A 27,715-nucleotide genomic window follows, 5' to 3' on the forward strand; every position below is an offset into this window, starting at 1 on the left:
GGATGCAGCCTATCAATGATTCTCTCTCATTGGTGTTTCTCTCCCTTTCCCTTCCTCTCTGAAATCAATAAAAAATATATATTAAAAAACGAACAAACACAAAACAACGTTCCTGCATAGATTCCTCTGTCACACCCCCTGCTCCTCCAGCCCCCCTTCCCCGGGCTGGCCCTGCATCGCGTCTGCCTCCAGCTCTCCATCCCTGTGGAGCTCAGAGACAATATCTGTTTGGAGACAATACCACAGAAAGATGGGAAACAGGCTACCCAGAGCCTACAACTGCAATTACAGGGAGACACCACCTTACATCTGGGAACAAAGCGATGTGAGGAACAGAGGAAGCAGGTCCTTTGCTTGAGTCTGGACCTCCTGACACAGCCCGGAAGTGAAAAGGCGGCGCCTCTGCTTGATTGGCAGCTGAATGCAGCAGACCTGGGTGCTGCTCTCCTGGCCAGGTCCACGGATCCTTGGACACTCTTCCGGGGAGAAGTGACGATGAGGCTGTGAGGGTTCTCTCCTGTTCCACTTCCTTTTCTCAGGCAGTGTTCCCTCTGCCTTGCTGGCTGACCGAGAAGATCCCCAGGGACTTAGTGCAACAATCCCAACAACTCCTGACCTGGAGACCTTCACACAAGTCGCCCGGTTATAGCAACTACTGGTTTTGCTTTTCCCTAGAAAGTTAAATTTGATCTGAGAAGCTACTTTCTCATATTGGTTTGGGGGTAGATTCTTCTTCTTCTTCTCCTCCTCCTCCTCCTCTACTTCCTCCTCCTCCTTTTCTTCCTCCTCCTCCTCCTCCTTTTTTCAGCAAGGAAAGCAAACACAATGCAAAGATTTTCTAATAGCAGCTTCTCACTCTACTTCTCAAACCAAGTGAACTTCTGCAAAGCCAGATTTCTAAATAATTTATTGCACTCAACTTTCACCTTCAAGGGCATAAATAATTTTCCAACATAAATGTGAAATGATCATAGAAATATCTATTTATATGACAAAATTTTAGACCATTTTTTTTTTTAACAAAAGAGGTAAGTGTGAGTAATTTTTTATATTAAGTAGGCATGCATTTTTTGAGAGTGAGTCCCAGGCACAATGAGATTCCACATCTGATCACTTTAGGGCTTGTCTCCTACTAATCAGAGCCTTCTCCTACATCTAACCATGAAGCCACTATCACCCCTAAGAAAATAATTAATTCCACAGTTTTCCTTAATAGTCTAGACTTAAACTTTTCCAGTTGCTGAAAAATGTCTTCCATCAATTTGTTTTTTATTTTTCTTTCAACCTAGCATTCAATCAAGGGTCACACGTTACATTTAGGAAGTTACAGTTGCTTTAATCTTTTTAAATCTAGACAATCCTCCTGCTTTTTCTCTCTCTCTCTCTCTCATGACACTGATGTATTGGAAGATCTAGGCCAGTGGTTGGCAAACTGTGGCTCTCGAGCAGCGGTTTGCTGCTCTGTTGACTAATGAGTTTGCCAACCACTAGCTATGTCATAAGCCCCTAAATGGCTAGTGGCTAGTGTCCTGGAAAGCACAGGTGTAGAACATTTTTCCAGGAGAAAAGAAAAAAGTAGCGTGAAGGAGAAGGAACCCACCTTCCTCTCCTGGGAATGGGGGTGAGTGGACAGACTTCATCACCAATCACACGTCGCCATGGAGAGCCCCTCATGTTTACAGAGAAGTGAGCAAACCTTCTTTCTAGTGGCCTCATCGCTGCTCGGACCTGAGACCAGTTACAGTGGAACAGAACCCTTCACCCACACGGGCGGAGGGAACGGCCTATGAGATAAGTGGCCTAGGCTTGTGTGCTCAAAAATGTTCATCTCACCTGCCGTATACGTGGCCCTCCTGTTAAAACACTTTAACAGTGTTTTTATGGTCCTAACCAGTTTGGCTCAGTGGATAGAGCATCGGCCTGCAGACTCAAGGGTCCCAGGTTCGATTCGGGTCCAGGGCATGTACCTTGGTTGCGGGCACATCCCCAGTAGGAGGTGTGCAGGAGGTAGCTGATCAATGTTTCTCTCTCATAGATGTTTCTAACTCTCTATCCCTCTCCCTTCCTCTCCATAAAAAAATCAATATATATATATATATATATTTTTTTTTTAAATAAAAATGTTTTTATTGACTTTACAGAGGAGGGGAGGGGAGTGAGAGAAACATTAATATATAGAGAAAAATCAATAAATATGCCCTGATAGGGAATAGAATTGGCAACCTTTTGGTGCATGAGATAAAGCTCAACCAACTGAGCCACACTGGCCAGGGCTTAACACACATTTCTGAAAACTTTTCCCACGTATCTAGTAAGAGGAGCAAGCAGAGGATGGAGGCTGCTGGGTGGGGAGGCAGGGTATATGCTGCCTGCATAAAGCGTGGTCCTGCCTTGTGTGGGAGGGAAGGCTGTGGCTAAAGCAGTTAAGGTAAGGTGATCAGGCGTCCCGCTTTTGGCGGGACAGTCCCGATTTTTAACAATTTGTCCCGCGTCCCGCGGCGTTTTAAAACATCTTTTCAAAAATTGGGACTTTTTAAAAATACTCAATATATATATATATATATATATATATATATATATATATATATATATATATTATTGATTTTTCACAGAGAGGAAGAGAGAGGGATAGAGAGTTAGAAACATCAATGAGAGAGAATCATCGATCAGCTGCCTCTTGCACACCCCCTACTGGGGATGCGCCCGCAACCAAGGTACATGCCCTTGACTGGAATCAAACCTGCGACCTTTCAGTCTGCAGGCCGACGCTCTATCCACTGAGCCAAACCGGTCCTGGCAAAAATTGGGACTTTTTTTTAAAACGCTGCGGGATAAATTGTTAAAAATCAGGACTGTCCCGCCAAAAGCGGGACGTCTGGTCACCTTAAGTTAAGGGTCCAGCGTTCACTGCACGTTGAGGAGGAAAGTCACCCCACCCAGCTCTCCAAGACCCAGCTTCCTTCGGAAAACCCATGTTAAGATTACATCGTGCTTTTAAGTTAGAAACACATGAAATTATTACCCTCAAGTCTTCACCAGTTATATTAGCCTAGACTGGCGTGTGGAATTAGAAAAGTAGAGCCAAAAACCCTTTAGAAATGTTTTGTTTTCATGGGGAGGGGGTGGATGGAGACGGTGGGGACCCCTTTGTTGTCTCATGCTGGGGGAATTTTTAAAAACATATATATTTTTTTTATTTCAGAGATGAAGGGAGATAGAAACATCAATGATGAGAATCACTGATGGGCTGCCTCCTGAACACCCTATCCTGGGGATGGAGCTCACACCCTGGGCATGTGCCTGACCAGGAATGGAACTGTGACCTCTTGGATCATAGATTGATGCTCAACCACTGAGCCACACTGGCCTGCCACGACGAGGGTTTCTTGATGGCGGGGAGAGGCATCGGGCAGAGGCCTGAGAGCCCAGTGATCAGAGGCGGTGCAGAAAGAGCGGAGGGGCAAAGTGCATGCAATAGACACAAACTCCGCCCCCTTCAGAGCAGTGCCCATGCCTGGACGGGCATTAAACGCCTATCTGAGCAGACCCATCTGATGCAAACGCTCACATCGGAAGGCTGTGGCGGTGGTGGTGAAGATCCAGGGTTGGGGAGTCAGAGAGCCCACCCCCTGTATGACTTGGGGAAGGGGAGTTGCTTAACGCCTCTGGGCCTCAGTTTCCCAAGCAAAAAGTGATTCCTTAATAGGATCTGATGAGCTAATGCACATAAGAGCTTAGATTAGAGCCGGGCACACCGCATGTAGCTGATAAAGGCAGCTGTTAGGATTAACCTTGGCATTCTGTCGGTAATAGTCTGCTCCCCTAATTCACTCCTGGCGTTTACCAGACTGCTGACTGTACGTCCGGTGGCCATGCGGGTAGAAAGCGGGCGAATTCACATGGTTTTCTTCTCCTCCGATGGCAAAACTGGGGCAGAGATGAAAATGAGGCGCCCAGGGCTCCGGCTGCTCCTGAAAGCGCCAGGATTTCCCCGAAGACCAGGACTCGCTGCCCTGGAGGCGGGAGCGGAATCCAGGCTGCGCTACTTAGCGCCGGCCCCGGGGAAATCACCTGGTTCCCCTGCGCCCGTAGCGGTGCGGCCAGCAAACCGGGAATGCGGCTGTGCCTGTGCCCAAAGGTTGCAAAAACGCAGCCACACTGACGCACAGACGTGCCTACGGTCCGGGCTCAGGAGCATCAGCCTCCCGCCTGTGATGAGGGCTGTGGCTGTCAGAGCAGATCCACGTGGCGCAGGCAGGGGTGTATCTTGGCTCACCATCACGCCCCGGCGCCTGGCACCGCGCCTGGCACCCAGTAGGCATTCAGGGAAACGTTTGTGGAATGAATGCACGTCGTCTGAGGGGCGGGGGGACAGCCGGCTGACTGCCGGGGAGCGCCGTGGCCCCTGCCCTCCTTCCCCAAGCCGGAGCCCAGGCCCCTCTTGGCAAAGGGCTGAGACCCCCTGGCCCGCCTGGCCGCGTACCTCTGCAGCCGCGCTCCCTCCGAAGCCCTGTGTTTTGTTTTTTGTCTCCCCCCTTCCCCCTGGTTTGCGGTTACTTATTTAAGCATTTACAGCTCCCGGGAGCAGAGGAGCTGCTGGAAGCAGGGTCAGGCCGAGGTCGCGGTCTGTATTTGTTTTGTGCACCCCAATCTCCCCTTCACCCTCATCTCAGCGCTGGCCAGGGACAGCACAGCTACGCTGCTGGTGCCGGGAGGAGAGTCCCATCCCTGCCGGTCGGGTTCACCAAAGCGCCCTGGAGCCGCTAGCCCGCTCCCTTCTCCCCGCCCCCTCCCCCCTTTTGCACGGACTTCATTTTCCGTGCAAACCCGAGCTGATTAAACAGAGACAACCTCGCGCCTTTAATCCCCGACCGCAAACACTGGCGTTCCTGTGCCCTGGATTGCTGACATTCTTGGCTCGCGCGCCCGGTGCGGGGAGGGCGGGCTCCCGGCGGCCAAAACTTCCCGGAGCAGAAACCCGAGCCGCTCCGGGGCCCGCTCCCGGCGGCACCTGGGAGCGCGGGCCAGGGGCCAGCCGGAGGAGGGTCCCCACAGGGTGGGGGCGCCCTCCAGGGCTGGCTTCGGGTGGCAGGCTCCAAACCCCGCCGGCTCCGGCGAGGACCCAAGTGCGGACCCTGGACGCCCCACAGGACGCCCCGCCCCGCCCGCGGCGCCGGGGATTCTGGGGCTTGTAGTCCGCCCCATCGCCCCGGGGCCTCCGCGACCCCGGCCTCGGACTACATTGCCCAGGGAGCCTCCCGGCCTATATAAGGCTCTGGGGAGCCACTTCTAAGTGCAGTAACCATGTGGCTGTGCTGCTGAGGCGCTTCCTCAGGCTCGCCGCCGGGTGGGAGGAGAGAAGGAGGAGGAGGAGGTGGAGGAGGAGGAGGCAGGGAGAGGGTGGAGAGAGAAAGCCACGCCGAGAGGAGGTGTGGGTGTTCCGCTTCTATCCTAACGGAACGAGCTCCCGCTTCGCGAGCATGGGATCACCCGGCGGCTGCTGACCCCGCTCCTCGCCCTGCGCCCCCAGACCGGCGTGGCTTCCCGGGCAGCAAGGTAGCGGCTGGGGCCGGGCCGAGGGCGCGGGGAGTTGGACGGTCCCCGGGACGCACAAGTTTTTGCGCCGCTCTGGGAGTGCTCGGTGGCTTTGCAAGCACTTGCAGGCATTTGCGGGTTCTTTTACTGCGGACCTTTTTTTTGGGGGGGGTGGGGGGTGTTCATTTGCGGTTATAAACATTTTGACCCCAGTGACTCGCTTTGAGGGCGACCCTGTCTGGGTTGGAAGGGCATCCCCCCGGAGTTGGAAACTGTTGCAGCAGCTGCAGGAAATAGGTTGTTTTTCGGGGGGGCGGGCGGGCGGTGGTTGTGGGGGTGTCATATGTGGAGTCCGCTCAAGGAAACCATCTTTCTCGAAACGTAACCCTCGCTTGAGCCGCACAGTTGGGAGAGGCGTGCTTGTGTGTGTGTGTGTATGTGTGTGTATGTGTGTGTGTTGGGGGGTATAAAACGGGGAGCGGGGAGGGAGGAAGTGGGGACAAAGCCCCGTGGGGATGCGGGTTTCTGACCCTCGGCCTCCCGGTGCTGTGGGAGCCGCCACACACTTCCCTTAGTCCCGGCCCCGGCGCGGGCCAGCTTGGTGGTGCCCAGCCTGGCTTGTGGGCTGCACCCTGGAAGTGGGCACCGAGGTTACCCGGACTCTTGGCTCACGTGATCCCACCCACCGGCCTGTCAACTGGGGGGGGGGGTGTCTCAGGAAGGAGGTTACAGAAGGTGGAAGGGGGACGTGGAGCTTCTCCCCAGGGACCCCCGCTGTGTCTCACGCAGTCTTCTCTCTCAGCCCCAGGAGCTGACCTCGGCCGGACTCGCACCCGGGCGGGACGTGTTGTGCGGCGGAGTGCCTGACCCGCGTCAGGTGAGTGGGAGCCTGAAAGCTGCGGGCAATGATGCGTCTGGGCCTCGGCCTCACCCGCCTGCCGTCCCCTCCACGGAGCCGTGGAGGTGGGGTGGGGAGGGAGAAGGAAACTCGGAGGCGGCTCCAGCTCCACGGCGTGACCTGGCCCTGGGGAGGGCTTGGGGCGCAGGTGGTTCCCGGGGGCCAGGCTGCCCCCAGCTTCTGGCCGTGGCCCAGAATGGAAGCAGCCTGCAGGCCCAGGAGAGGAGGGCAAAGGCCATCCTGGGGAGGGGTAGGCCGAGGGCATAGAAGGGGCGTCTGTCCGTCCGTTGGTGGCCTGGGAATGCAACTTGCCAGGCAGCGTGCTGATGACTTAAATCCTGAGGGATGCAGTGCCTCAGGCTGCCAAGACGTGGAAGCAAAAAGGAACGGCTCCTCTCGTTCAAAAATAGTCACTTTCTTTTTTTCTCGCCGTGAACGTGTGCTCAGTTAGGGGCGGCCGGACTGCATGAACTGAAAGTGGCGGCCGCCGCATGGAAGGAGGTAGAACTTTAAAAAAGGGAAGTTAGTTCTTGAAGCAGGAGGTGATGGCATCCAGCCTGGGGCATGAACCCTCTCTCTGCACGTCCAGGATCTGAGGGTCCCCCTGTGAGGGGCCTGTGGGGTAGGAGCTGGGGGCCGCCTTTATCTGTAAACAAGCAGCTCCTAAACCTCCCTCCCCACCCCCTGAAATGGCCAGGCTGCACTTCAAGAAAGGTTTTCACGGGTCCCCATTGCTGCAGTCCAAGTTTTTCCTTGTGAAATGCTCAGGAGCGGGGTGAACCGCAGGGTAAGGGGGGGGCAGGAGTGGTGTGTGCTGGGACTTAGTAACTTCTTTAACTTTCTAAATATTTAGCTGTTCCCTGGGCTACAATCTTGGGGCTTTGCTAATTAGAAAAGAAAAGCCAGACACTTCATTATGGTCGTCCAGGGCTCTTGTTTCCTGCTGATAAGATCCTGGGGCGCGGGTGCGGAGCATTCGGATGTGTGAGGGCTGTTCCTTCGGGGAGCTCCAAGGGCACTCAGAGGCCAGGCCTGGGTCAGCTCGCCCGCTGCCCCCACATGAGCTGCAGACCCCGTGCGACCGGCCCAAGTCCCCTGCAGCTGGCTGCTACCCCAGTGCCCACATGTGAAGTACGAGTCAGCCGGGCCCAGACCGGCTGTCACAGAACCCAGGGTGCAGGTACAGGTGGAGAACCTGAGGCACGGAGAGTGGAATTGTGTGGGAGGCAGGTATAACCGTAACCGCAGGCGGCGGCTGTCCTGTGCCCTAACGGCCACCCCGGTTGGGGGCCGGGAGGGAGAAGCTTGGAGTCGCCATGAAGTTATTGCTGTTGCTGAAACAAGTCTTGCTTCTGTGCCCCCCAGGGGGAATGGGCACCGTGCCCTGATGGAGGAAGGAGATGGTGTGGCCGCAGGTGTGGGGACGGCAGAGGGTGGCGTTGGAGGAGGGGTGTGGGGCGCTTTGGGAAGCTGAGTGCTGGCAGCCTGGACGAGAGGAAAGGAAGCCGGACCCTGGGGAACGTTGTCTGAGCCCGGCCTCAGGGGCATCTCCTGCCGGAGCGCCACCTTGATCGGCTCCATCCAGGCCTTGGAGCCGGTGGAAGGAGTCGGGCATGTCCCTATCTGAATAGGAAACCTTTTTTTGTTTAAATATATCTATGTATTCATGCACACGCACACACACATTATTGATTTCAGACAGAAGGTAGAGAGACAGAAACATCGATGAGATGATGAGAGAGAATCATTGATCGGCTGTCTCCTGCTCTCCCCGCACTGGGGATGGAGCCTGCAACCTGGGCCTGTGCCTGCCCGGGAATCGAACCGTGACGACCCGGTTCCTAGGTTGACACTCAAAAGGAACAAAATCTTTTCATGTTCCTTGCAGTCTGCTCTTAGGCTGGTTGAGCAGAACCCTTTTTTCTTTCTTCTGCGCGTGTGTTAAAAGCACAGGCTGCTCTGTGAATAATTCACATCAGAGCAGTCCCCGAGCAGGACTGCCTGTCGGGTGGGGAGAGCGCGTCACGCTCTGAATGAACTGCTCCTGGCCTTGCTCGGAGCCCAGGACGCTGCTGGCGCCCACAGGATGCTGCCCGTTTCAGCAAAGGGGTCCCTCGGCGGGGAGCGGGCGTCTTCTCTGTCGGGGCAGGAGCTGGGGTTGGCTGCTGAGAGAAGTAGGTGAACTCCAGGCACGTCGGGTGCCTTGTTCCTCAAAATATCCTCCAAGGAGGAAGACGAGGGAAGGAAAGTGAGACAGAGAGAGGAGAGAAATTTCTAATCCAGTGGCACATAACCAGCCGACTTTCAGAGAAAAAGACGGAATGGCTTTTTTGCTCATTTATAATGATCTCATGAAAACGGTCTGATTTCTTTAGGAGCAGCTCTTAAAAAGCAAGCCAATGCGGCCCTGGCCGGTTTGGCTCAGTAGTTAGGGTGTCAGCCCTCTGACTGAAGGTTCGTAGGTTCGATACCAGTCTGGGGCACCTATCTTGGTGGCAGGCTTGACCCCCAGCCCCAGTCGGCCGAGGGCAACCAATCAGTGTGTCTCTCTCACATCAATGTTTCTCTCTCTCTCTGTCTCTCCCCCTCCCTCCCATTCTCCAAAAAGAAAAGAAAAGAAAAAAAAAGAATAAAATCCATTTAAAAAACATCCTCAGGCAGAAACCGGTTTAGCTCAGTGATTAGAGTGTTGGCCTGCCGACTGAAGGGTCCCAGGTTCGATTCCCGTCAAGGGCATGTATATTGGTTGCACGCACATCCCCAGTAGGGTGTGTGCAGGAGGCAGCTAGCTTTCTATCCCTCTCCCTTCCTCTCTGTAAAAAATTAATAAAATATATTTTAAAAAATCCTCGAGTGAAGATTAACAACAACAAAACAGCAAACCGATGTGAAACAGCACACACCTCATGGGCACAGCAGAAAAGCACCCCGCAGGGAATAGCAGTAGGCCTGGCGTTGGGTTTCTGGGTCACGCTGCCCCGGGCCCCCTCATTAAGGGGCCTGCACAAAAGCCACTGTCCCGTCTCGTTTGCTGCCGGTTTGATCTCCTAACACAGAACACATGGCTCACAGGCTCTCAGGCGCTGGAAGGGCCTGCGACTTCTCCGCTCCCTTTGGTGTGTGGAGTCGGCTCTTTCGGTGAAGTCAGCAGAGGAAGGGTTGAAGTCTGAGACAGGACACGACTTTTATTCTTCCTGCCGATCGTCAGAGCGTCTGTGGCTCCGAGGTGAACGCTGGTGAGCCGGAGAGAAACACGGAGCGCGTGGCCTGCTGAGCCGCATCGCGGAGGGAGCCAGGTTGCCCGGGTTCTTGCCTGAGCTGGACAGGGCGGAGGCATTGGGCGCGATCAGTCTATTCAAGAAATCCTAATACCTGTTATAGAGTGGTCACAATCTAGGCCAGCGGTCGGCAAACTCATTTTCCCACAGAGCCAAATATCAACAGCACGATTGACATTTGAGAGCCAAATGTTTTAAACTTTAAACTTCTTCTAACGCCACTTCTTCAAAATAGCCTCCCCAGGCCGAAAACCGACTTCTGTGCATGGGCCACAAAGTTTCAATCGCACTGTATGTGCGCACCCGCACGTGGTGTTGTGTGGAAGAGCCACATGGCTCGCCAGCCCCGGTTTGCCGACCATGGGTCTAGGTGTTGATTCCATTGAGGGTTGTCTCTGTGCCCGGTGTGTTCTAAGTGCTGGGGACCCCGCTGTGCAAGGCCCGCTCCCTGGGTGTGTGTGTGGGGGGGGGGGGGTGCGTGCAGCATGATGAGCAGGTGCTGGGGGGGAACAGGTGTCCCTGCTGCGGGGAGGAAGCAGCAGAGCGAGAGGGGCAGGAGGGTACGCGCAGGCGAGGAGGAGGAGGAGCAGGCGGAGCCGTGGGCGGAAAGCAACATGAGGCCCCTCCGCACGTTAAACACAGAGAGACCAGAGGGTCCAGACTTCCGCTCGCGAGGACTGGAGCGGATCCGTGCACTCATTTTCAAAGCCGCGCTGCTCACAACAGCCAACACGTGGAGACGCCCGAGTGCCCACGCAGGTGAAGGGATAAGTGAACGTGGCCTTACAGGTGCCGTGGGTATTGTTCGCCTTCAAGAGGAAGGACATCCCCACACACGCACCACATGGGGGAGTCGGGAGGGTGTTGTGCTAAGTCAGTGGTCGGCAAACTGCGGCTCTCCAGCCACATGCGGCTCTTTGGCCCCTTGAGTGTGGCTCTTCCATAAAATACCACGTGCAATTGAAACTTTGCGGCCTGCCGAAACCGGTTTGGCTCAGTGGTAGAGCGTCGGTCTGCGGACTGAAAGGTCCCGGGTTCGATTCCGGTCAGGGGCATGTACCTTGGTTGCGGGCACATCCCCAGCGGGGTGTGCAAGAGGCAGCTGGTCGATGTTTCTCCCTCATCGACGTTTCTAGCTCTCTATCTCTCTCCCTTCCTCTCTGTAAAAAAATCAATAAAATATATTTAAAAAAAAGAAAAAGAAAAAGAAACTTCACGGCCCATGCGTAGAATTCAGTTTTTGGCCTGGGCGAGTCTATGTTGAAGAAGTGGCGTTAGAATAAGTTTACGTTTAAAAAATTTGGCTCAAAAGCAATTTCCATCGTTGTCCTGTTGATATTGGGCTCTGTGGACGGATGAGTTTGCTGACCACTGCTCCTTGATGAATAGGTGAACCTACAGGGGTTTGGACAGCGCCTCCTCGGGACCCAGCGATATTCCTGTCTTCAGAGCAGCCTTCTGCCTCCGGCACGCCCCCTGCTGGGGATCGAGCCCGAAACCCGGGCACGTGCTCTGACTGGGGTTGAGCTGTGACCTCCTGGTCACACCGGAGACCGCCCAGTGTCCGTCTGTCTGTCTCTCCTTACCCTAAGGAGCTACCCAGAGCGCCCCAGCTAGCATCTCCCTCAGGGGCGCCATGTTCCAGACGCGTGGTTCTCTCTGAGGACGAAGCGGCCGCTTTCGCACGGACACACAGACCAGCAGCGCGCTGTCGCTTTCCGAGCCAAAGGCAGTGAGACCTTAGGAGGCAAAGCTAAGCCGCCACATCGGTCCCCCCAACCCCACTGCCCGCGATGAGGCCCCGACTCTCCCCACCGGGACGTGCACGCGTGTGTGTAGGTTTCTATGTCATGAAGAGGGGCGCCTGCCGCGCTCCCGCGGGTCCCTGGCCTGTTGCTCCGAATCTCGAATGTCTCTCCTGTTGAGAGGCGGACGCCTGCGCCTTCGCTTCTCCAGAGGCGGCTCTGTCTTTGCTGGGGCTTCCGGTGAGCGAGGGGGCTTCCGGTGAGCGAGGGGGCCTCCCGTGAGCGAGGGGGCTTCCGGTGAGCGAGGGGGCTTCCGGTGAGCGAGGGGGCTTCCGGTGAGTGATGGGGCTTCCGGTGAGCGAGAGGGCTTCCGGTGAGCGAGGGGGCCTCCCGTGAGCGAGGGGGCTTCCGGTGAGCGAGGGGGCTTCCGGTGAGCGAGGGGGCTTCCGGTGAGTGATGGGGCTTCCGGTGAGCGGAGGGCTTCCGGTGAGCTATGGGGCCTCCTGTGAGCTATGGGGCCTCCTGTGAGCGAGGGGACTTCCGGTGAGCGAGGGGGCCTCCCGTGAGCGAGGGGGCCTCCTGTGAGCGAGGGGACTTCCGGTGAGCGAGGGGGCCTCCCGTGAGCGAGGGGGCTTCCGGTGAGCGAGGGGGCTTCCGGTGAGTGATGGGGCTTCCGGTGAGCGAGAGGGCTTCCGGTGAGTGATGGGGCTTCCGGTGAGCGAGAGGGCTTCCGGTGAGCGAGGGGGCCTCCCGTGAGCGAGGGGGCTTCCGGTGAGCGAGGGGGCTTCCGGTGAGTGATGGCACGCGTGGACGGCATCACAGGGCCGACAAGCGTGCCATTCGGTGCCCTCCGGTCACAGGCCCCGGCTTCCTCATCCCGTGTCTGCTGCTGTTTTAAGAAGGCGAAATGGAGGATAAAGCCCTGTCAGGTGTCCGCCATCTTGTGACAGAGATAAAGCCCAGCAGTCGTTAATACAGAACTTCTCACTTGTTCTCTGAAGTAACCTAATGCCGAAGGGTAGATAGGGCCTGCGCTTAAAAGAAAAACTAGCCCGGCTGGTGTGAGTCAGCGGATAGAGCGCCGGCCTGCGGACTGAAGGGTCCCAGGTTCGATTCCGGTCAAGGGCATGTGCCTTGGTTGCGGGCACAGCCCCAGTAGGGGTTGTGCATGAGGCAGCTGATCGATGTTTCTCTCTCATTGATGTTTCTAACTCTCTATTCCTCTCCCATCCTCTCTGTAAAAAATCAATAGAATATATTTTTTAAAAAAGAAAGAAAACCTTTACGCCCCGGCCGGTGTGGCTCCGTTGGGTGAGCATCGTCCCATGCACCATGAGGGCACAGGTTCCATTCCCCGTCAGGGCACAGCTCAGGTGTCAGGCTTGAGCCCCCAGCAGGGCACTTGCATGAGGCAGCCTATCTGTGGTTCTTGCTCATTGATGTTTCTCTCCCTCTCCCTCTCTCTTCCTCTCTGTCTCTAAAGTCTATAAAAACGTTTTTAAAATGTTAAAAAAAAACACACAAAAAAACAACTTTGCTATAGAACATTTGGAACGTCTGTAACATCGAGATCCTGGTGTATATGGCGAAGCCCTCATTACGCATTTCTGCCTTCCACGGCTCGTTCATGACCAGTCCTGTTTCATCCGCGTCCTCAGCTCTCATCTTGGGTGACTGGGAAGCAAATCCCAGGCGTACTCGTTCATGTGTGTGCTAGGAGGTCTCTGTCCTGTTGGGATTCTTTTCTAAATCATAATCACCCGCCTCAAGAACTCACAGGACTTCAGCTGGAAAGAAGTTGAATCTGTCTTTTCACTTCCTTGACCTATATATTTAAAAGTACATATCTATTGTATATTAATAAAATGGTAATATGCTAATTAGACCAGACATATTCTGGACATCCTGGACAAAGCCATGGTGGTGGGGGCTGAGGCAGAGGAGGTTAGGGGCAACCAGGTTAGAAGAGAGAACGGTTAGGGGCGACCAGGCCGGCAGGCAGAGTGGTTAGGGGCAATCGGGATCAGGTCTAACCAGCAGTCAGACATCCCCCGAGGGGTCCCAGATTGGAGAGGGTGCAAACTGGGCTGATGGACCCCCCTCACCCATGCATGAATTTTGTGCCCTGGGCCTCTAGTATTATATAATACATATTTCCCAGTGTGAATTAGGATTCAAATAAGGTTGATACATTATAAGTGATTACTTTAAAAAAAACAAACATTTTTATTGATTTCAGAGAGGAAGGGAGAGAGAGAGAGAGAGAGAGAGAGAGAGAGGAATATCAATGATGAAAGAGAATCATGGATCTGCTGCCTCCTGCTCACCCCCTATGGGGATGGAGCTGGGCATGTGCCCTGACTGGGAATCGAACCATGACCTCCTGGGTCATAGATGGTGTCATGCTCCAGCACTGAGCCACACTGGCCGGCAAAACCTGTACATTTTAAATGAAAGCTTTTCCCAAAGGCAGTCACACATCCCTGCCTTTATAAAGGAATCCCAAGCAGCGTGCTCTGACTCTTTGCTTGGTCTCTGTCTTAGCTAAGGCGAGGCGTGTCCTGGGCCGGCAGGAAGTCGCTCTTGTTCTCCATCCGGGGTTTTCTCCATTCTGGAGGAGGCTGTGGCATCGGTTACATGGCTCTTGGCCAGTGGATCATTGATTGGTTTATTTTTTAATATATTTTTATTGATTCCAGGGAAGAAGGAAGAGGGGGAGAGAGAGAGAGAGAAAATCAATGAGGAGAGAGAATCATGGATCAGCTGCCTCCTGCATGCTCCCTACTGGGGATCAAGCCTGCCACCTGGGCACATGCCCTGTCTGGGAATCCAACCCTGACCTCCTGGTTCACAGGCAGATGCTCAGCCACTGAGCCACACCGGCCAGGCTGGAATATTTTTTTAAATGGAGTAGACTAGAGTAGAAAATATCCAAGGATATTGCTCAGCTACTTTAAAAGAACTGTGTCCATTGCAACAGACATCCTCATTCATCCCCTCTGTGTTTGGCGTGCGCGCACGCACACACACACACACACACACACACACACACACAAACACGAGCACACAGAACACTGGGCTATAAGTTTCTGACGGGGTTGCAGTCCCAAGTGTAAGAAACAGTATTCCACATCTCTGTGACCCTGTGGTCACCAGACCAGCATCCTGGCTTCCGCTGCGTCAGAACTTGCGTGTTCAGGAAGGTCCCCGGGGACTCGCACACCTGCGGGAAGAGGCCTGCCCTGGGCCTGCTCACCGCTCTCCTGTTTCTATGGTGACGTTGTGTTTTGGTGGCGGGCTCTCACCTGTGAAAACTGACCTTTGTACTTCCCCTGGCATCGCTCTCAGATTCAGTCACCCGCCTGGGGGCGGGGGGTGTGTGTGTGTGTGTGGTGGGGTTTCTGGCAGGACTCTGACTTGCTCACATTGGGGACCTTTTATTGGCCGTTCAGACAGAGGTAGACGGAGGCCAAGAGCTCCCCGTGAAAACTCGGGGGGGTGGGGGGGAGAGGGGGAGGCTGTGCAGTCGCAGAGATAAACCTGCTGCTGGACTCTTGGCAGAAGTGACGTTCGAGTAAGTTTAATGACCCGTCGAGTCAGCAGAACCTGCGGCCACGGCGTCCTCATCGGGAAGTGGGGGACATGCATCTCCACGCTCCTCGGCGTCTGTTTGCATTTCAGGAGGTGCTCTGACTGGGAAGCGATTTTGTTTTGCAAAAACAGCTCAGAAGCACCCGTGCACATGTGTCTGAGCAGAAAAAGCGGGTACAACACCGAGACTCCGGGACGTTCCTTTCTGCCCTTGGCGGGCGCGCACCCGCGTCTTGTCTGCCGTCTGTGTTCTCCCCCGCCCCTCTCCAGTCCTGGGAGCCCCAGCCAGGGCTGCCTCTCCGGGCACCTTTCCTGGGGCTTGAACATCTCTTGTCATTGGAAACTATGTAGCACGTTAGACCAATTTTCCTGGTGGGCCTTCTCACTTTTAACCACAAGCGTGCCTCCACATCGGAAGTGCTCACCAAGTATTTGTCCACTGAAGTCATTGACCCATGTGTTCCGTCTGCCTGTGAAGGCTGTAGGCTGCTTCTCCGAAGACTCTACTCTTTTGCGTCATTCCCCTAATGATTAAATATTTACTGGGCTGGAGTATTGCTCTGAAAAACCCCTTCTGCCCTGGAGAGCCCGGGGGGCCTGTGGAGAGCCGGGGGGTGGTGGTGCGTGGAGGGCTAGGTGGGCTCATGGAGGGCCGGGGGGCCGTGGAGAGCTGGGGTAGGGGGCTTGGAGAGCCCAGGGGGCCTGTGGAGAGCTGGGGGGAGGGGCCGTGGAGGGCTAGGTGGGCTCATGGAGGGCCGGGGGGCCGTGGAGAGCTGGGGGGAGGGGCCGTGGAGGGCTAGGTGGGCTCGTGGAGGGCCGGGGGGCCGTGGAGAGCTGGGGGCGTGGAGAGCTGGGGGTCCGTGTAGAAATGTGTGCACCAGTGGCTTTGGAGCTGTTGCTCTCCGACGGGCATGGGGCTGGGAGCCTGCTGGTGGCTAACGGGGGGCGGGGAGCAGGGAGGGGAGAGTTAGGTAGTGAACCAAGGTTGCTCTCGGGCTGTACATGTGAGGCGGGGCCTGACCGCAGGGTGGGGGCCCCTGAGCGGGGGTCGGCCCCTTGGGTGCAGGCGGAGGTGGGACACCTGTGCGTCTGTACGCTCCTCTGGGGAGAAGGTGGGGAACGTGGGCTCGGGCCAGTGAGCTGCAGAGTCTTGGAGATGAAAACAGCAAACCTATGTCCCAGAACAGTGGTTCTCAGCGCCAGGGGGACCCTTGGCCGTACTTGGAGACCTTCCTGTTGTCACAACTGAGGGGAGAGGGTGCTCCGGGCCTCTCGTGGGCAGAGGCCAGGGATGCCCCTGAACCTCCAGCAACACAGGACGTGTCCCCACCGCAAAGCCTGATGCACCCCGGGTGTCAGGGCCCTGAGGTGGGGAAGGCCTCTGCAGTGTCTCCCACACTGGGAGGCTCTGCTCGCCCAGGGACGGCGACCTAACTGGCTGTGCTCGTTTCCCAGAGTGTTTGTTTGGTTTCTGTGGTTCGGGCTGCGGGCAGAGGGGCACCCTCAGGCTGCCTGACCTGCACTTTTTAATCATCACCCTGCCTGCCTCCCGGCCCCAGGCCTCCGCCATGCTTTCTGGAATGCCTGTGGCCGAACTCTGGCCACTAATTGGCTGTGTGGCCTCCAAGGAACCACTCGGAGTTTGTTTTTGTCTTGTTTGCTTTCCTACCTATAAAAGGAGGGGTGTGGGCTCAGTGATCCCTGCCCGCCAGCGTCAGGTTTCTGACGAACTTGAGGAGCAGGGGGCACGGAGAGCAGGAGAAGGAACTCTGAGAAGGAACTGCGGGCGCGGTGCCTGCTTCAGAGACGGGTGACTTAGCGGCCGTGTCTGTGACGAGGCCAGCGGGGGTATCTTTTCGTGTGTTTAGCTCCTGGGTCTCTGACGAGCAGCAGCCCCAAAGCCTCCTGGCCGTGTCCTTAGGGACCGACTGGCCGAAAACGAAAGCAGAATGTGACTTTCTAGGCTCCGAGGGAAGTGCTGCTGCAGGAGAATGAATTATCTCTGGATGGGCTCGCTGGGTGTCTGGGGACGGTCCGATTGGCCGCTGAAGGACAAGGAGGCTCCTCGTTAAGGTGGAGGCCGGCCGGTGTCCCGCTCAGAACCCTGCAGCTCCTCCTCCTCGCAAATAAAGACGGAATCTTCGAGTCTCTGCTCAGAGGCAGTCCCGGAGTTAACCATGTGCGTGCCCGGTGGCAGAGCCGAGCCCTGCACGGGGCCGTTCCCTGGGCTGGAAGGGTCAGTGCAGGAGGCTGGGGGCTCTGTCTGCAGCCACATGACCATATATGTACCCGGGCCTGGCGGCCGTGCTGCGGAGGGCGTGGCCTCGGCCTGGCCGGGAGCCTGAGGGGGCCAGCAGCTCTCCCTTTTTCTGGGCACACTCCCATTTTCTCTCCGAAAGGCCTGTGGTCTGCCAGGCGCCGCCCGCGGGGGGCTGCTGACCTCAAAGCAAAGTGGTGCCTCTGGTACTGGTGACGGCGCTGGCCCCGAGGCCCTGCCAGGCTGCTGCGGACGGCTCCCTCCGGCTCTCGGCTCTCCGGGCGCTTTTAAGACTCCAGGCCCAGCCTTGCTCTCTTTAAAGGAAGGCTTTTGATGTGATTCTTCTAAAAACCATTTTTAAAAGATATATTTTTATTGATTCAGAGAGGAAGGGAGATGGGGAGAGAGAGAGAAACATCAATGATGAGAGAGAACCATTGATTGGCTGCCTCCTGCATGCCCCCTCCTGGGGATGGAACCCGCCACCTGGCATGTGTCCTGACCGGGAATCGAGCCATGATCTCCTGGTTCATAGGTCGATGCTCCATCACTGAGCCCCGCCGGCCGGATGGCATTGATGCAAGCAGCACGGAAAGCCTTTGGCCCAGGCCCTCTGTGTGCCGGGAGGTGGAGGGGAGGCGGAAATGCCGAGAAGGAGCAGGGTGCTGGGTTCGGCAGCATGACCTTCCAGGTGCTCGGGGGTCAGAGGGCAAAGGCGGTGACTGAGGGTCGCCGCCGCCGAGAGGGCTGGGTGAGGTGAGGTCATCCCTCCTCCGCCAGTGGTGCCTGGGGTTTTTACTGGGAACAGTGGAGAGAGCGTGCTGCCAGAGCGGGCGCTGACCTTGGCCACGTTCACTGACCACGGACCTGCTAGTTAGGGCTGATCTCACTGGACAGTGGGACGTTCAGTAGCAGTAGTTTATGAGAGCAGAAAGTACAACCGATTAGCCCTGGCCGGCGTGGGTCAGTGGTTAGAGCGCTGGCCTGCAGAGGGAAGGGTCCAGGGTTCAATTCCTGGTCAAGGGCACGTACCTGGGTTGCAGGTTCCATCCCGGCTGTGTGTGGGAGGCAACCAATCGATGTGTCTCTCTCACATCAATGTTTCTTTCTCTCCCCCCTCCTCCCTCCCTCCCACTCGCTCTAAAAAGTACGTTAGGACAGTGGTCGGCAAACTCATTAGTCAACGGAGCCAAATATCAACAGTATGATTGAAATTTCTTTTGAGAGCCACATTTTTTAAACTTAAACTTCTTCTAGCGCCACTTCTTCAAAATAGACTCGCCCAGGCCGTGGTATTTTGTGGAAGAGCCACACTCAAGGGGCCAAAGAGCCGCATGTGGCTCGTGAGCCGCAGTTTGCCGACCGCTGCGTGAGGATTAAAATAAAAAAACAGCAGAATAGAGTGACAGCAAACAGTCCTGCTTCCCGTGTGCTAAGTGAGCCCCTTGGTCTCTTTTTCTCATTGGATCTCCAACACAGTTTCATGAGGTCCTCCTGATGCCCATTCTGCAGGTGAGGAAACTGAGGCCCAGAGGGAGGAGAAGCGTCTTGGTCAAGGTCATGAACTTCCCATCACACGGGGGAGAAAGGCAGACTTCCATCCCGGCTTCTCTCATTTCTGACCCCTTCTCCTCTCCCGCCCTGCCCCGGCCCAGGCCGGCAGAGTTTCCCGGACTCCCGCCCCCTTCCTGCCCGGGGCCTCTGTACCAGCGGTGCCCGCCCGCCCGGACGGCTCTTCCGCCCCTTTTTCTGCATGACTGCCTCCAGCTCGACTTTCAGGCCTCAGCTCCAGTGTCTCAGCTTGTTCTCTCTGGCCAGCCCAGGTGAAGGTGTCGCTAATCACGTCACCCACTTTTCATCTCCGTGGTCGTATTTCTTGCTATCTGATGCTCTCGCCTGCTAGGCCTGTTGGCTGTCTGTGCGCTGTCACCAGAATGCAGGTGCCCTGAGAACAGGGACCTTGGGCGGAGGAGGGGCCGCACCTAGTAGGTGCTCACTAAATGCGTTGACTGAGAAGGAGGATTTGGGGTTCACATTGAGGGGCTGCCTCGAAAGCCCTGGCCGGTCAGCTGTACATTTTGCATTTCAGTCCTCTTCCAGCCAAGTTCTCACGTTTAGGCACGTGAGACCTACACACGCAGCCAGCGCCAGACCTTTGCGTCTCAGGAGCCTTTCACCTGCTTACCAATTCTCCAGGGCCCCAGAGAACTCTCCCTTCCTCTCTGAAATCAGTTAAAATAAAATAAAAATGGTCAAAGGTGAGGCAATTGGGTGCAGAAATGCATGGGAGATTGGTAAGCAGTGCCTGAATGGTGCACAGCGGTGGGAGTGGGGAGGGTGGGGGGTGCTGGTGGGGGGGGGGCAGCGTGGCTGCGTCCTTGGCTCCTGACAGCAGTGCTTGGCAGGGCCTAAAGTGAGGGCAGTGGTTGTGCCCCCATCACCAGCAGTCAGACTGCAGCGCCCGGGCCAGGCGGCCTCATTGGAACGAAACGGAGCCGGCTCCCGCGTGTCGGTGAAAACCTTGTGCCTGCATCTCTGTCCGTCCGCGGGCTGGGCGTCCGCCGAGCCCTGTGTTCCCGCCTGGCGTCCGCCTCGGTGGACGGCGGCACCTTAGGTGACTTCTCGGTAATAAGGCTTCTAATTTAGTCTTCTCCCAGGAGCTGCTAACTTTTAAATCCCGAATTGTGTGTGGGCGAAAGTAGAGATTTTTTTTTTCTTTTTTAGAAAAATGAATATAATGCAATTAGTTAAGTGTGTGCGGGAGAAATGGATGGGAAAATTATAAGTGAGGTTTCTGCCGCAGCCGAAGCTTTTAGCAAAAGAAAAAAAAACCCCCGAAAACTTCTCTCGAGCTGCTAAGCACGGAGTGAACAGACTGCTTGTTCGGGAGCTGTCTTGGCCCCGGCGTGGAGGGGTCTCCGCACTGAACCATCATCCCTTCCAAGGGGCTCCCTCCGCAGGCCTGGGGGGCGCGGGAAGGGGGGGTGGGCTGGCCAGGCTGTGGGGGCCGAGGAGCAGTAAGCATCAGCCCCTCATGGGCTCACACCCCCTTCCAGACCCTGAGGGTGGTGCTGGGTAGGCGGCTTGTTCCTTGTGCTTTGCACACGTGTGGATCGGATCGGCTTCTTCAAGGGGCCTCGCGCTCCTGCCGGGGAGAAGGGTGCTCCCCAAGAAGGGTGCCTCGAAATTCTCCTGGGAAGGCAGCGTGGCCCCTGGAAGGCAGTTCCAGGAGAGGGCCCCCGCCATCGGCCGTCCCGTCCTCGGCTCTGCTGAGTGGGGGGAAATGGGGGGCAGGCGTGGGGCGGGGCTCCGGGGTCTGGGTTTGCAGGAAAGGCCTGGGGAGGTCTGGTTCCCTGCGGGGACACGAGGGGGTCACCTGCAGGCACAGCAGCGCCCCATCTTCCCACAGAAATGACTCGTTTTTCAATGCCAGCTCAGCTTTTTATAACCAGCTGGCTCCCACTCCTCGGTCTTTATGGCTGTTCCCATGAGTCAGGCCCGTGTTTTTGTTGGTGTGCGTGTGCGTGTGCATGTGCATGTGTGTGTGTGTGGGTGGGGGGGGTGATTTCTGGGCTGCAGAGATTTCCTGGAGCTTATGAGCCATTTCTAGGACTGCCTGAATTCGCCGGGTGCACGCCCGACCCCGGCTCCCACACCCGAGCCTTATTCCTCTCACCTGCTGGGCGGGTGCGGGGAGCGCCGGGCGCTTCTGGTGGAGGATGGGAAGGAAAGACACCAACGTGCCCCTGGAGGCTTGGGGTTCTGCGGAGGCCGCCCGCGCCTCGTGGAGCCTGTCACCAGGTGTCACCCTGTTGGCTCACTTTGCTGCTCGGGTTTCAGGCCGAGGCCCCTGCGGCCTCAGTGGCGGTTTGACAGCAAGGGTCCTCGGGGCCAGACCGGGCCGGGCGTGGCCGTGGGAGAGCCAGGCCGAACGAACGTCAGTAATGCCCGGGGAAATATGGCCGCCTGCGGCCACGCTGTGGAGAACGGAGCGGTTGGAGTTAATTTTCTTCTTTCTTTAATCACGTGGCCTGTTTTGCCGTGTCTAGGGTTTTCAAGAAGACATGTCGGACAAGATGTCAAGTTTCCTGCACATCGGGGACATCTGTTCTCTGTACGCGGAGGGATCGACCAATGGCTTCATCAGCACGCTGGGGTAAGAGCACAGCTTCTCCTGTGGCCGCCTCTGTCCGGGCAGCGGGGCGGCGGCTAGAGCTGTGGTTTCGCTGCGGGAGGATGCCACATGCTCCTCGGCTTCTCCACGAGCACCAGATCCTGGGTCGCTCAGACTCTGTCACCATTCCCCTCCCCCCTGTAGCAGGGGGTAGAGTCTAAGGCTCATGGTCACAGGCAGGGGGCGGGGGCAGTGCAGGGGGCAGCACACATCCTGGACGTGGTCAGGAGGAAGGAGCCACGGAAAACGGGCAGGAGCAGGGGCTGCTGGGGCAGGTTTCCGTGCCTGCAGGGGACCCTCCACCCCCCGGGAATGTGGCGTCTGTTTTGGGATACAAATATCCAGGACGAGGGAGAATCGTGGAGAATCGTGGATCGGCTGCCTCCTGCATGCCCCCTACTGGGGATGGAGCCCACAACCCGGGCATGTGCCCTGACCAGGAGTTGAACCCTGACCTCCTGGTTCACAGGAGGACACGTAACCCCTGAGCCACACTGGTGGGCGTGGCTGTTGGAGTTTTGCGGAGTGCTCAGGGTTCTGTTTTTTTAGACTGGTCGTGACGTAGCATTTACCTTTTCTTTTATTTTCTTGCAGGCTGGTCGACGACCGCTGTGTTGTGCAGCCGGAAACTGGAGACCTAAACAACCCGCCCAAGAAGTTCAGAGGTAAGCGGCCAGCTCCCCGGGAGGGCGGCGTCCTCCCTGGAAAGCGTACAAACTGCGCTGCCATGTGCACGTGTGTATTTTTTTTTTTTAAGCAATTGTGGGTCTACTTACGTATATCTTTAAAAGCCTGATTTCCATTCAGAGCTTTTGACCTGAGCGGGCGTGAGGAAGGTCGGGCCAGGATGGGGTGGCGTTTATGAGGTCTCCCCCTGTCCTGCGTGCGGTGGGGAGGCCCCGGGTCCGGTTGAGGCCTCAGCGGCGGGCGGCCGTCCCCCGGCGGTTGCTCCTGTATTGGCCACAGGAAGCATGTGACTTGGGCAGACCTTGCTGCTGTGGGGAGAGGGGCCCTCTGGTGCCCTTCCACCCCCAACCTGGACGAGGCGTTCTGGAGGGACAGGCGGGCACTCTCCGCCAGGCCTCCTGCACCCGGTGTCTCGGGAGGCGGCTCCGTGAGTCCCACGAGGGTTGCCGTGGAGCTGGTGCCGGAGCTGGCGGAAAACATCGCGGCTGTCTTCGTGGTGGTCGGGGTTTGATCAGGGAGCCTTTCGAGGCTCCCGAGTGGCTCCGGCAGCCGGGAAGGCGAGGGCCCGGGTCAGGGCCTGACCAACCCACGCCTGGCCGTTCGCACGTTACAGCGTCTGCGTTGGAGGTTCTTGTAGGTGGCTTAGGCGCTGGTGTTTTTGAATGAAAGGCATTCGGGTAACACGGAAAGCAGTTCCGGGGCAGAGAGGTGGGTGCTGGCTGCTTCCATGGCCTCGAGGCCGTTGGCACGTCTTCCCCTGGGAGCTGGTTGGAACAGAGAGTGGGCGACAGGCCGGGGGCAGGCCCCTCCGCGGCCTCCAGCCTTCCTCCGTGATGAGGAGGTGAGAGCCTGGAGCCGCCGCTCCTGCCTGTCAGCCACAGAGCTCTCCCTGCTACGAGGAGCAGGCGTGCCTCAGTTTACCTTTAACAGGCCAAGTCCGGTGGCTGCTTAGTGACAGGAGGAGAACTGGACGATGTTTCCTTGGTGACTTAGATGCTTTCCTGCGTCGGGGCGTGCAGCTGGCCCCAGGGGCCTAGATCGGAAGCCCACCGTTTGCGTGCGCAGGCCAGTGACTCGATGGGTGACTTTCTCCGGGTGCTTTCCTCCCCGTAAGCTGGGGAGAGCGGCTCCCTCCCTGCAGGGGCGACAGGATGGCCGACCGTACAGGTTCGGAGCCAGAGCTCTCAGCTCACGAGCCTCGCTCAGCGAGGGAGAGCTGGTAGGATAGCGGGGATAGCTAATAGATGCAGTTGCTTTTTTGTGCTAAAAGCACATTTCTAAGGAATTGCTTTTTTTTTTTTCCCCAATTCCCTGGCTGTGCCGCTGCCCCTCTGCGTGTGCAGAAGGGCCTGGCCGCACGCCTGTTTCTTGTCCGCCAAGGCTTCTGCGTCACCGCGCAGTTCAGCTCGGAGCGCCTCGGTCCCGGGGGAGGAGGAGCGCGGAGGTGCGGAAGGATCCGGGTTCCTGGGTCATGGGTTGCGGTGGCACTTTCGGGGCCCCGGCCTGCGGAAGGTGAGGCAGGGTCTCTCTCCTCCCTGGCTGGTGTTGGCTGAGCCCAAGACCCGAAAGAGCAGAGAAGGCAGACATCTGGTCGAAACCAGGAATAGAAACTCTGTGGTTAGTGAATTCCTTTCTCTGTGGGATCTTTCCCGGCCCCTCCCCTCCTCGGCCCCTCCCCTCGCAGTGACATCTTCAGCGGAGGGAAGAGGGAGCCCTCAGCCAGTCCCCTTCCTGGTCCCAGGACCCTGCTGCTTTCTTTACGTTTCTTTTTAAAGCATGTCTTTATGGATTTCAGAGAGGGAGGGAGGGAGGGAAGGAGAGAGGGAGAGAGAGAGAGCGCAGCATCAATGATGAGAGAGAATCACCAATTGGCTGCCTCCTGCCTGCCTCACACTGGGCATCTAACCTACAACCCAGGCCTGTGCCCTGACTGGGAATCCAACCGTGACCTCCTGGTTCCTAGGTTGACACTCAACCCCTGAACCTCGCCAGCTGGCTGGCCCCTGCCGCGTTCACCCTGACCTCAGGGCTGTGGTGCAGCGACAGGCCTGGGGCTCCCGGGAAGTAGCTCTCGTGTAGGAAGGAGCTCTGGTGTGGCTCCTGCTACTTACATGTGGTCCCCTCTTCCAGATGGATCATCTCCCTCTGGCTCAAGAGGCTGACCTTAGCCCCGAATTCTTACTCTTGTCCCAGGCCTGCCGTACCCATGCCACCGTGTTAGAGAGGGGTCAGCTTGTGGGAAGGACTTCGTTCAACGGAGCAGCTGTTGGAGGGAAACTCCGAGGCTGGGATAGGGGTATGGTGAGGGGTCGGGGCGCTGTGATGTCGGTCAGGGGTCTGTGTGAACGGGGGAGAGGCGGAGCGTGTTCTGGATAAGTCTCCCCAATCCGGTGGGTTTCTCACACAGCAATCCCTAAGCCCGTGGTCAGCAAACTGAGGCTCCTGAGCTGCATGCGGCTCTTTGGCCCCTTGAGTGTGGCTCTTTCATAAACTACCACCTGGGCGAGTCTATGTTGAAGAAGTGGCGTTAGAAGAAGTTTAGGTTTAAAAAATGTGGCTCTCCAAAGCAATTTCAATCGTTGTCCTGTTGGTATTTGGCTCTGTGGACTATTGGTTTGCCGACCGCTGCACTAAGTGAAAATGCACGTGCAGCTCAAGAGGCTTCCGGGCCCTGCTCTGGCCCGCCGGCCCCCGGGCTTGGGGATGGGGCGGGGACGGAGGCGGCCGGATGCATGAAGCCCGGCCCGTGGCTTTCAGGAGCCTCAGGGTTTCGTGGGGAAGCAGACCACATCGTGAACAGCAGGAGCCAACAGGAGTAAGTGTTCACTTTGTGCACAGTGTATGGGTTTTCTCTCTCTCCCCACGTCACCCAGCTGCGACGGGCGGCAGCGTGTCCCGCTGTGCAGGTGAGCGTCCCCCTCAGCGCAGTCAGCATCCCTGCACAGACCTCCCGGTCCCCTCTGCACTCTTGGGGGCTCAGCCTTGGGCCTCCTGGAAGCTTTGTGGGGAGACTCGAAGAAGAAGCGCCCTCCTTCTAACCGAGCGAGAGGTACTCCTGTGTCGCCCCACTTCCCTGGTCCCCGTCGGCATGGAGTCAGGCAGAGGCGGATGCAGGAAAACCGAGACGGCCGAGGAGCGCCGTCTGCCCTGAGAGCCCGCGTCCAGCCAGCGTCTGCCGCCCACGGCCTGAGCCCCGGGGAGCGGGGGGGGGGGGGGGGCAGGCGGGGGCAGGAGAGCCTTTCACCTCTCCAGGCCCCAGTGTCCCTGTCGGATCAGTGCGGGTTCAGTGAAATGACTTCCCAGCACCCCTTGCGGCTTGGGACTGTGATGGGCTGGAGACGGCCGTCACCATGTCACGGACACCCCGGCCCCCGAGCGGGCTCCTGTGTCTGGGCTGCGGCCTTCTCTGTCAGGAGAAGACGGATGTGTGGGACCAGCCAGGCCTTGCTCGGGGCCAGATGGGGACACAGCCAGGATCCTGGGTGGCAAAGGTCCCGTGGACTAGGGTGGCCTCACCGGCTCCCTGACTCGGCTGTCTCTCAACCCTGCCCCCCCTTCACTGCACTTTGTCTTAATTGTTGCTAAGCAACATTTTTTTTTTCCCTTTAGGCAAAGCACGCAAGGAATGAATTCATATCTCATTTAGTTTTAAGTATTCACATGCAACGGGGGTGAGGGATTTTGTTTTGTGTGTGTTGGTTCTAAGCTGTGTTTTGGCCTTAAGCTGGGGGCACGGGGCCGCGCTGCTGCCATTGGGAGAAATAAGGCGGAAACACATGTATTTAGGGTACGTGCCCAGCAGGGGCCTCGGGGATTGGAGGTGTGTGGGGGCCGCTCGGTGGGGAGAAATCAATTCGTGTTCAAGAAATCAATTTGAATTTAATAAAAAGATTAGCAGGTTTTAAATAACCCTCATTTCGGATTTACCAGCTTATCTGTCTCCCACGGACAGACTCTGTGGGGAGGGAACACTCTGCACACAGCAGCTGCCTGGCGGGTGGCAATGGGGGTGAAAAAGGAACACAGAGGAAGCAATACAGATCAAACCTGTTAAAGGAACTCACGTATGTAAGCGCCATGCAAGGCTTTACCTGCGTTCATGGAAAACAGGCGGGGAATAACCCCACAGGGCGACGGGACAAAAGTAATTGTTTTAAATCTGCAGCTCAAATGCAGAGCCTACAGGACAGTGTGGGGGACACGGGGTGCGCCCCAGCCCCAACTTCCACTCGGATTTGCATCGGTCCCCGGAGGCAGGGATGCTCACAGCGGCTCACGGCACTCACAGCCGTGGGGACGGTGCCTGAGGCTCCCCTTTGCGGTTTCCCACACACCCCTCGCCCCTCTCGGATCTCTGCCTGCCTGCCCGCACGCCCGGATCTTCGCGGTGCATGTCTGTAGGCGCTGGGCATGCTGGGAACGGACAGGGGCAGCCGATGCCCCTCAGCGTCCAGACAGCTTCCTTGTTGGACACCCGAGTCACCCACAGAGCAGAGACCCCAGACCCCACTCGATGCCCTTTGACCTGTAACAGCTCGTCTGCTAACAGAGCAGATGTCAGCTCTGGAGGCACAGGCTGCTTTTAGTGCCACAGGTGCATTGGCGAGGTCACCTGGTTGAGCCTCAGCATTGCCCCCTGGCTTCCTTCCGGGGGCCAGGCTGGTGGGGATGCGGGGGAGGACAGGTGTCCTGGGGGCGGAGCGCCAGGCTTCTCTGACCGCCCCTGCCGTTCTGCCGAAGACGGGTTGAGTCGCTTGAGCGTATGAGAGCGCTTCCTTTCTTCACAGACGGGGAGACGAGACGTTGGAAGCGTCTGGGCTCCAAGAGCAAATCCGAGTGGAAGTTGGGGCTGGGGCACACCCCGTGTCCCCCGCACTGTCCTGTAGGCTCTGCATTTGAGCTGCAGATTTAAAACAATTACTTTTGTCCCGTCGCCCTGTGGGGTTATTCCCTGCCTGTTTTCCATGAACGCAGGTAAAGCCTTGCATGGCGCTTACATACGTGAGTTCCTTTAACCGGTTTGACCTGTATCGCTTCCTCTGTGTTCCTTTTTCACCCCCATCGCCACCCGCCAGGCAGCTGCTGTGTGCAGAAGGCTTACAGGTGGGAAAACTGGCCACGAGATGTTGAGCGTTGGGTCCCAGGTTACACAGAAGCACCAGAGCCAGGACTCGAACCCAGACTGTCTGACATCAGCCGCCTTCCCGTTCAGACCTGCTCCAGCCTGCCCGTGGGAGGGGACTGAGCTGCCGGGTTCCATAATCAGTCTCCTACTCCGTTACCCCCGATGTGGCATTCTGTGATATGTTGACACAGGCGCAAATATCTGCAACACGCTAGAGACACACGCTGCCTGCCTGGTGACGTCCCGTGCAGCACGTGCCACGCTGTCTTCTGTCTTTATAGACTTTGCAGCATCCGGAGGGACCGGGTTTCAGTGTGCGCCCTGGCCCGGCGCCGGCATCAGGCTGCCTTCTCTGCGTGGCCCTGAGGACGGTGGTTGAGCTCCCAGGAGAAGGGTGTCCCATGGCTGCTTCTCGGGGGCCGTGG

General features: G+C 57.2%; 1 protein-coding gene across 9 annotated transcripts in view; it reads left to right on the top strand.

The window, feature by feature from the left end:
• Positions 1–5,402: 5,402 nt before the first annotated feature.
• ITPR1 (inositol 1,4,5-trisphosphate receptor type 1) overlaps positions 5,403–27,715 on the top strand; it is a 137,195-nt gene continuing 114,882 nt past the window's right edge. For 4 of the 9 annotated variants that reach the window (XM_036432132.2, XM_045579513.1, XM_036432127.2 and 1 more), the window contains exons 1-4: positions 5,403–5,556; positions 6,338–6,412; positions 21,354–21,460; positions 22,073–22,143. In XM_036432132.2, coding sequence (XP_036288025.1) covers positions 21,369–21,460; positions 22,073–22,143 — 163 coding nt within the window. In that variant the 5' untranslated portion in view covers positions 5,403–5,556; positions 6,338–6,412; positions 21,354–21,368. The remainder of the gene's footprint in view (positions 5,557–6,337; positions 6,413–21,353; positions 21,461–22,072; positions 22,144–27,715) is intronic. The other 5 variants (XM_036432130.2, XM_036432128.2, XM_036432129.2 and 2 more) reach the window with 2 other exon arrangements.

The sequence above is a fragment of the Pipistrellus kuhlii genome, unplaced genomic scaffold, assembly GCF_014108245.1.
Source record: "Pipistrellus kuhlii isolate mPipKuh1 unplaced genomic scaffold, mPipKuh1.p scaffold_m20_p_11, whole genome shotgun sequence".
In the NCBI taxonomy this organism is placed as follows: domain Eukaryota; kingdom Metazoa; phylum Chordata; class Mammalia; order Chiroptera; family Vespertilionidae; genus Pipistrellus; species Pipistrellus kuhlii.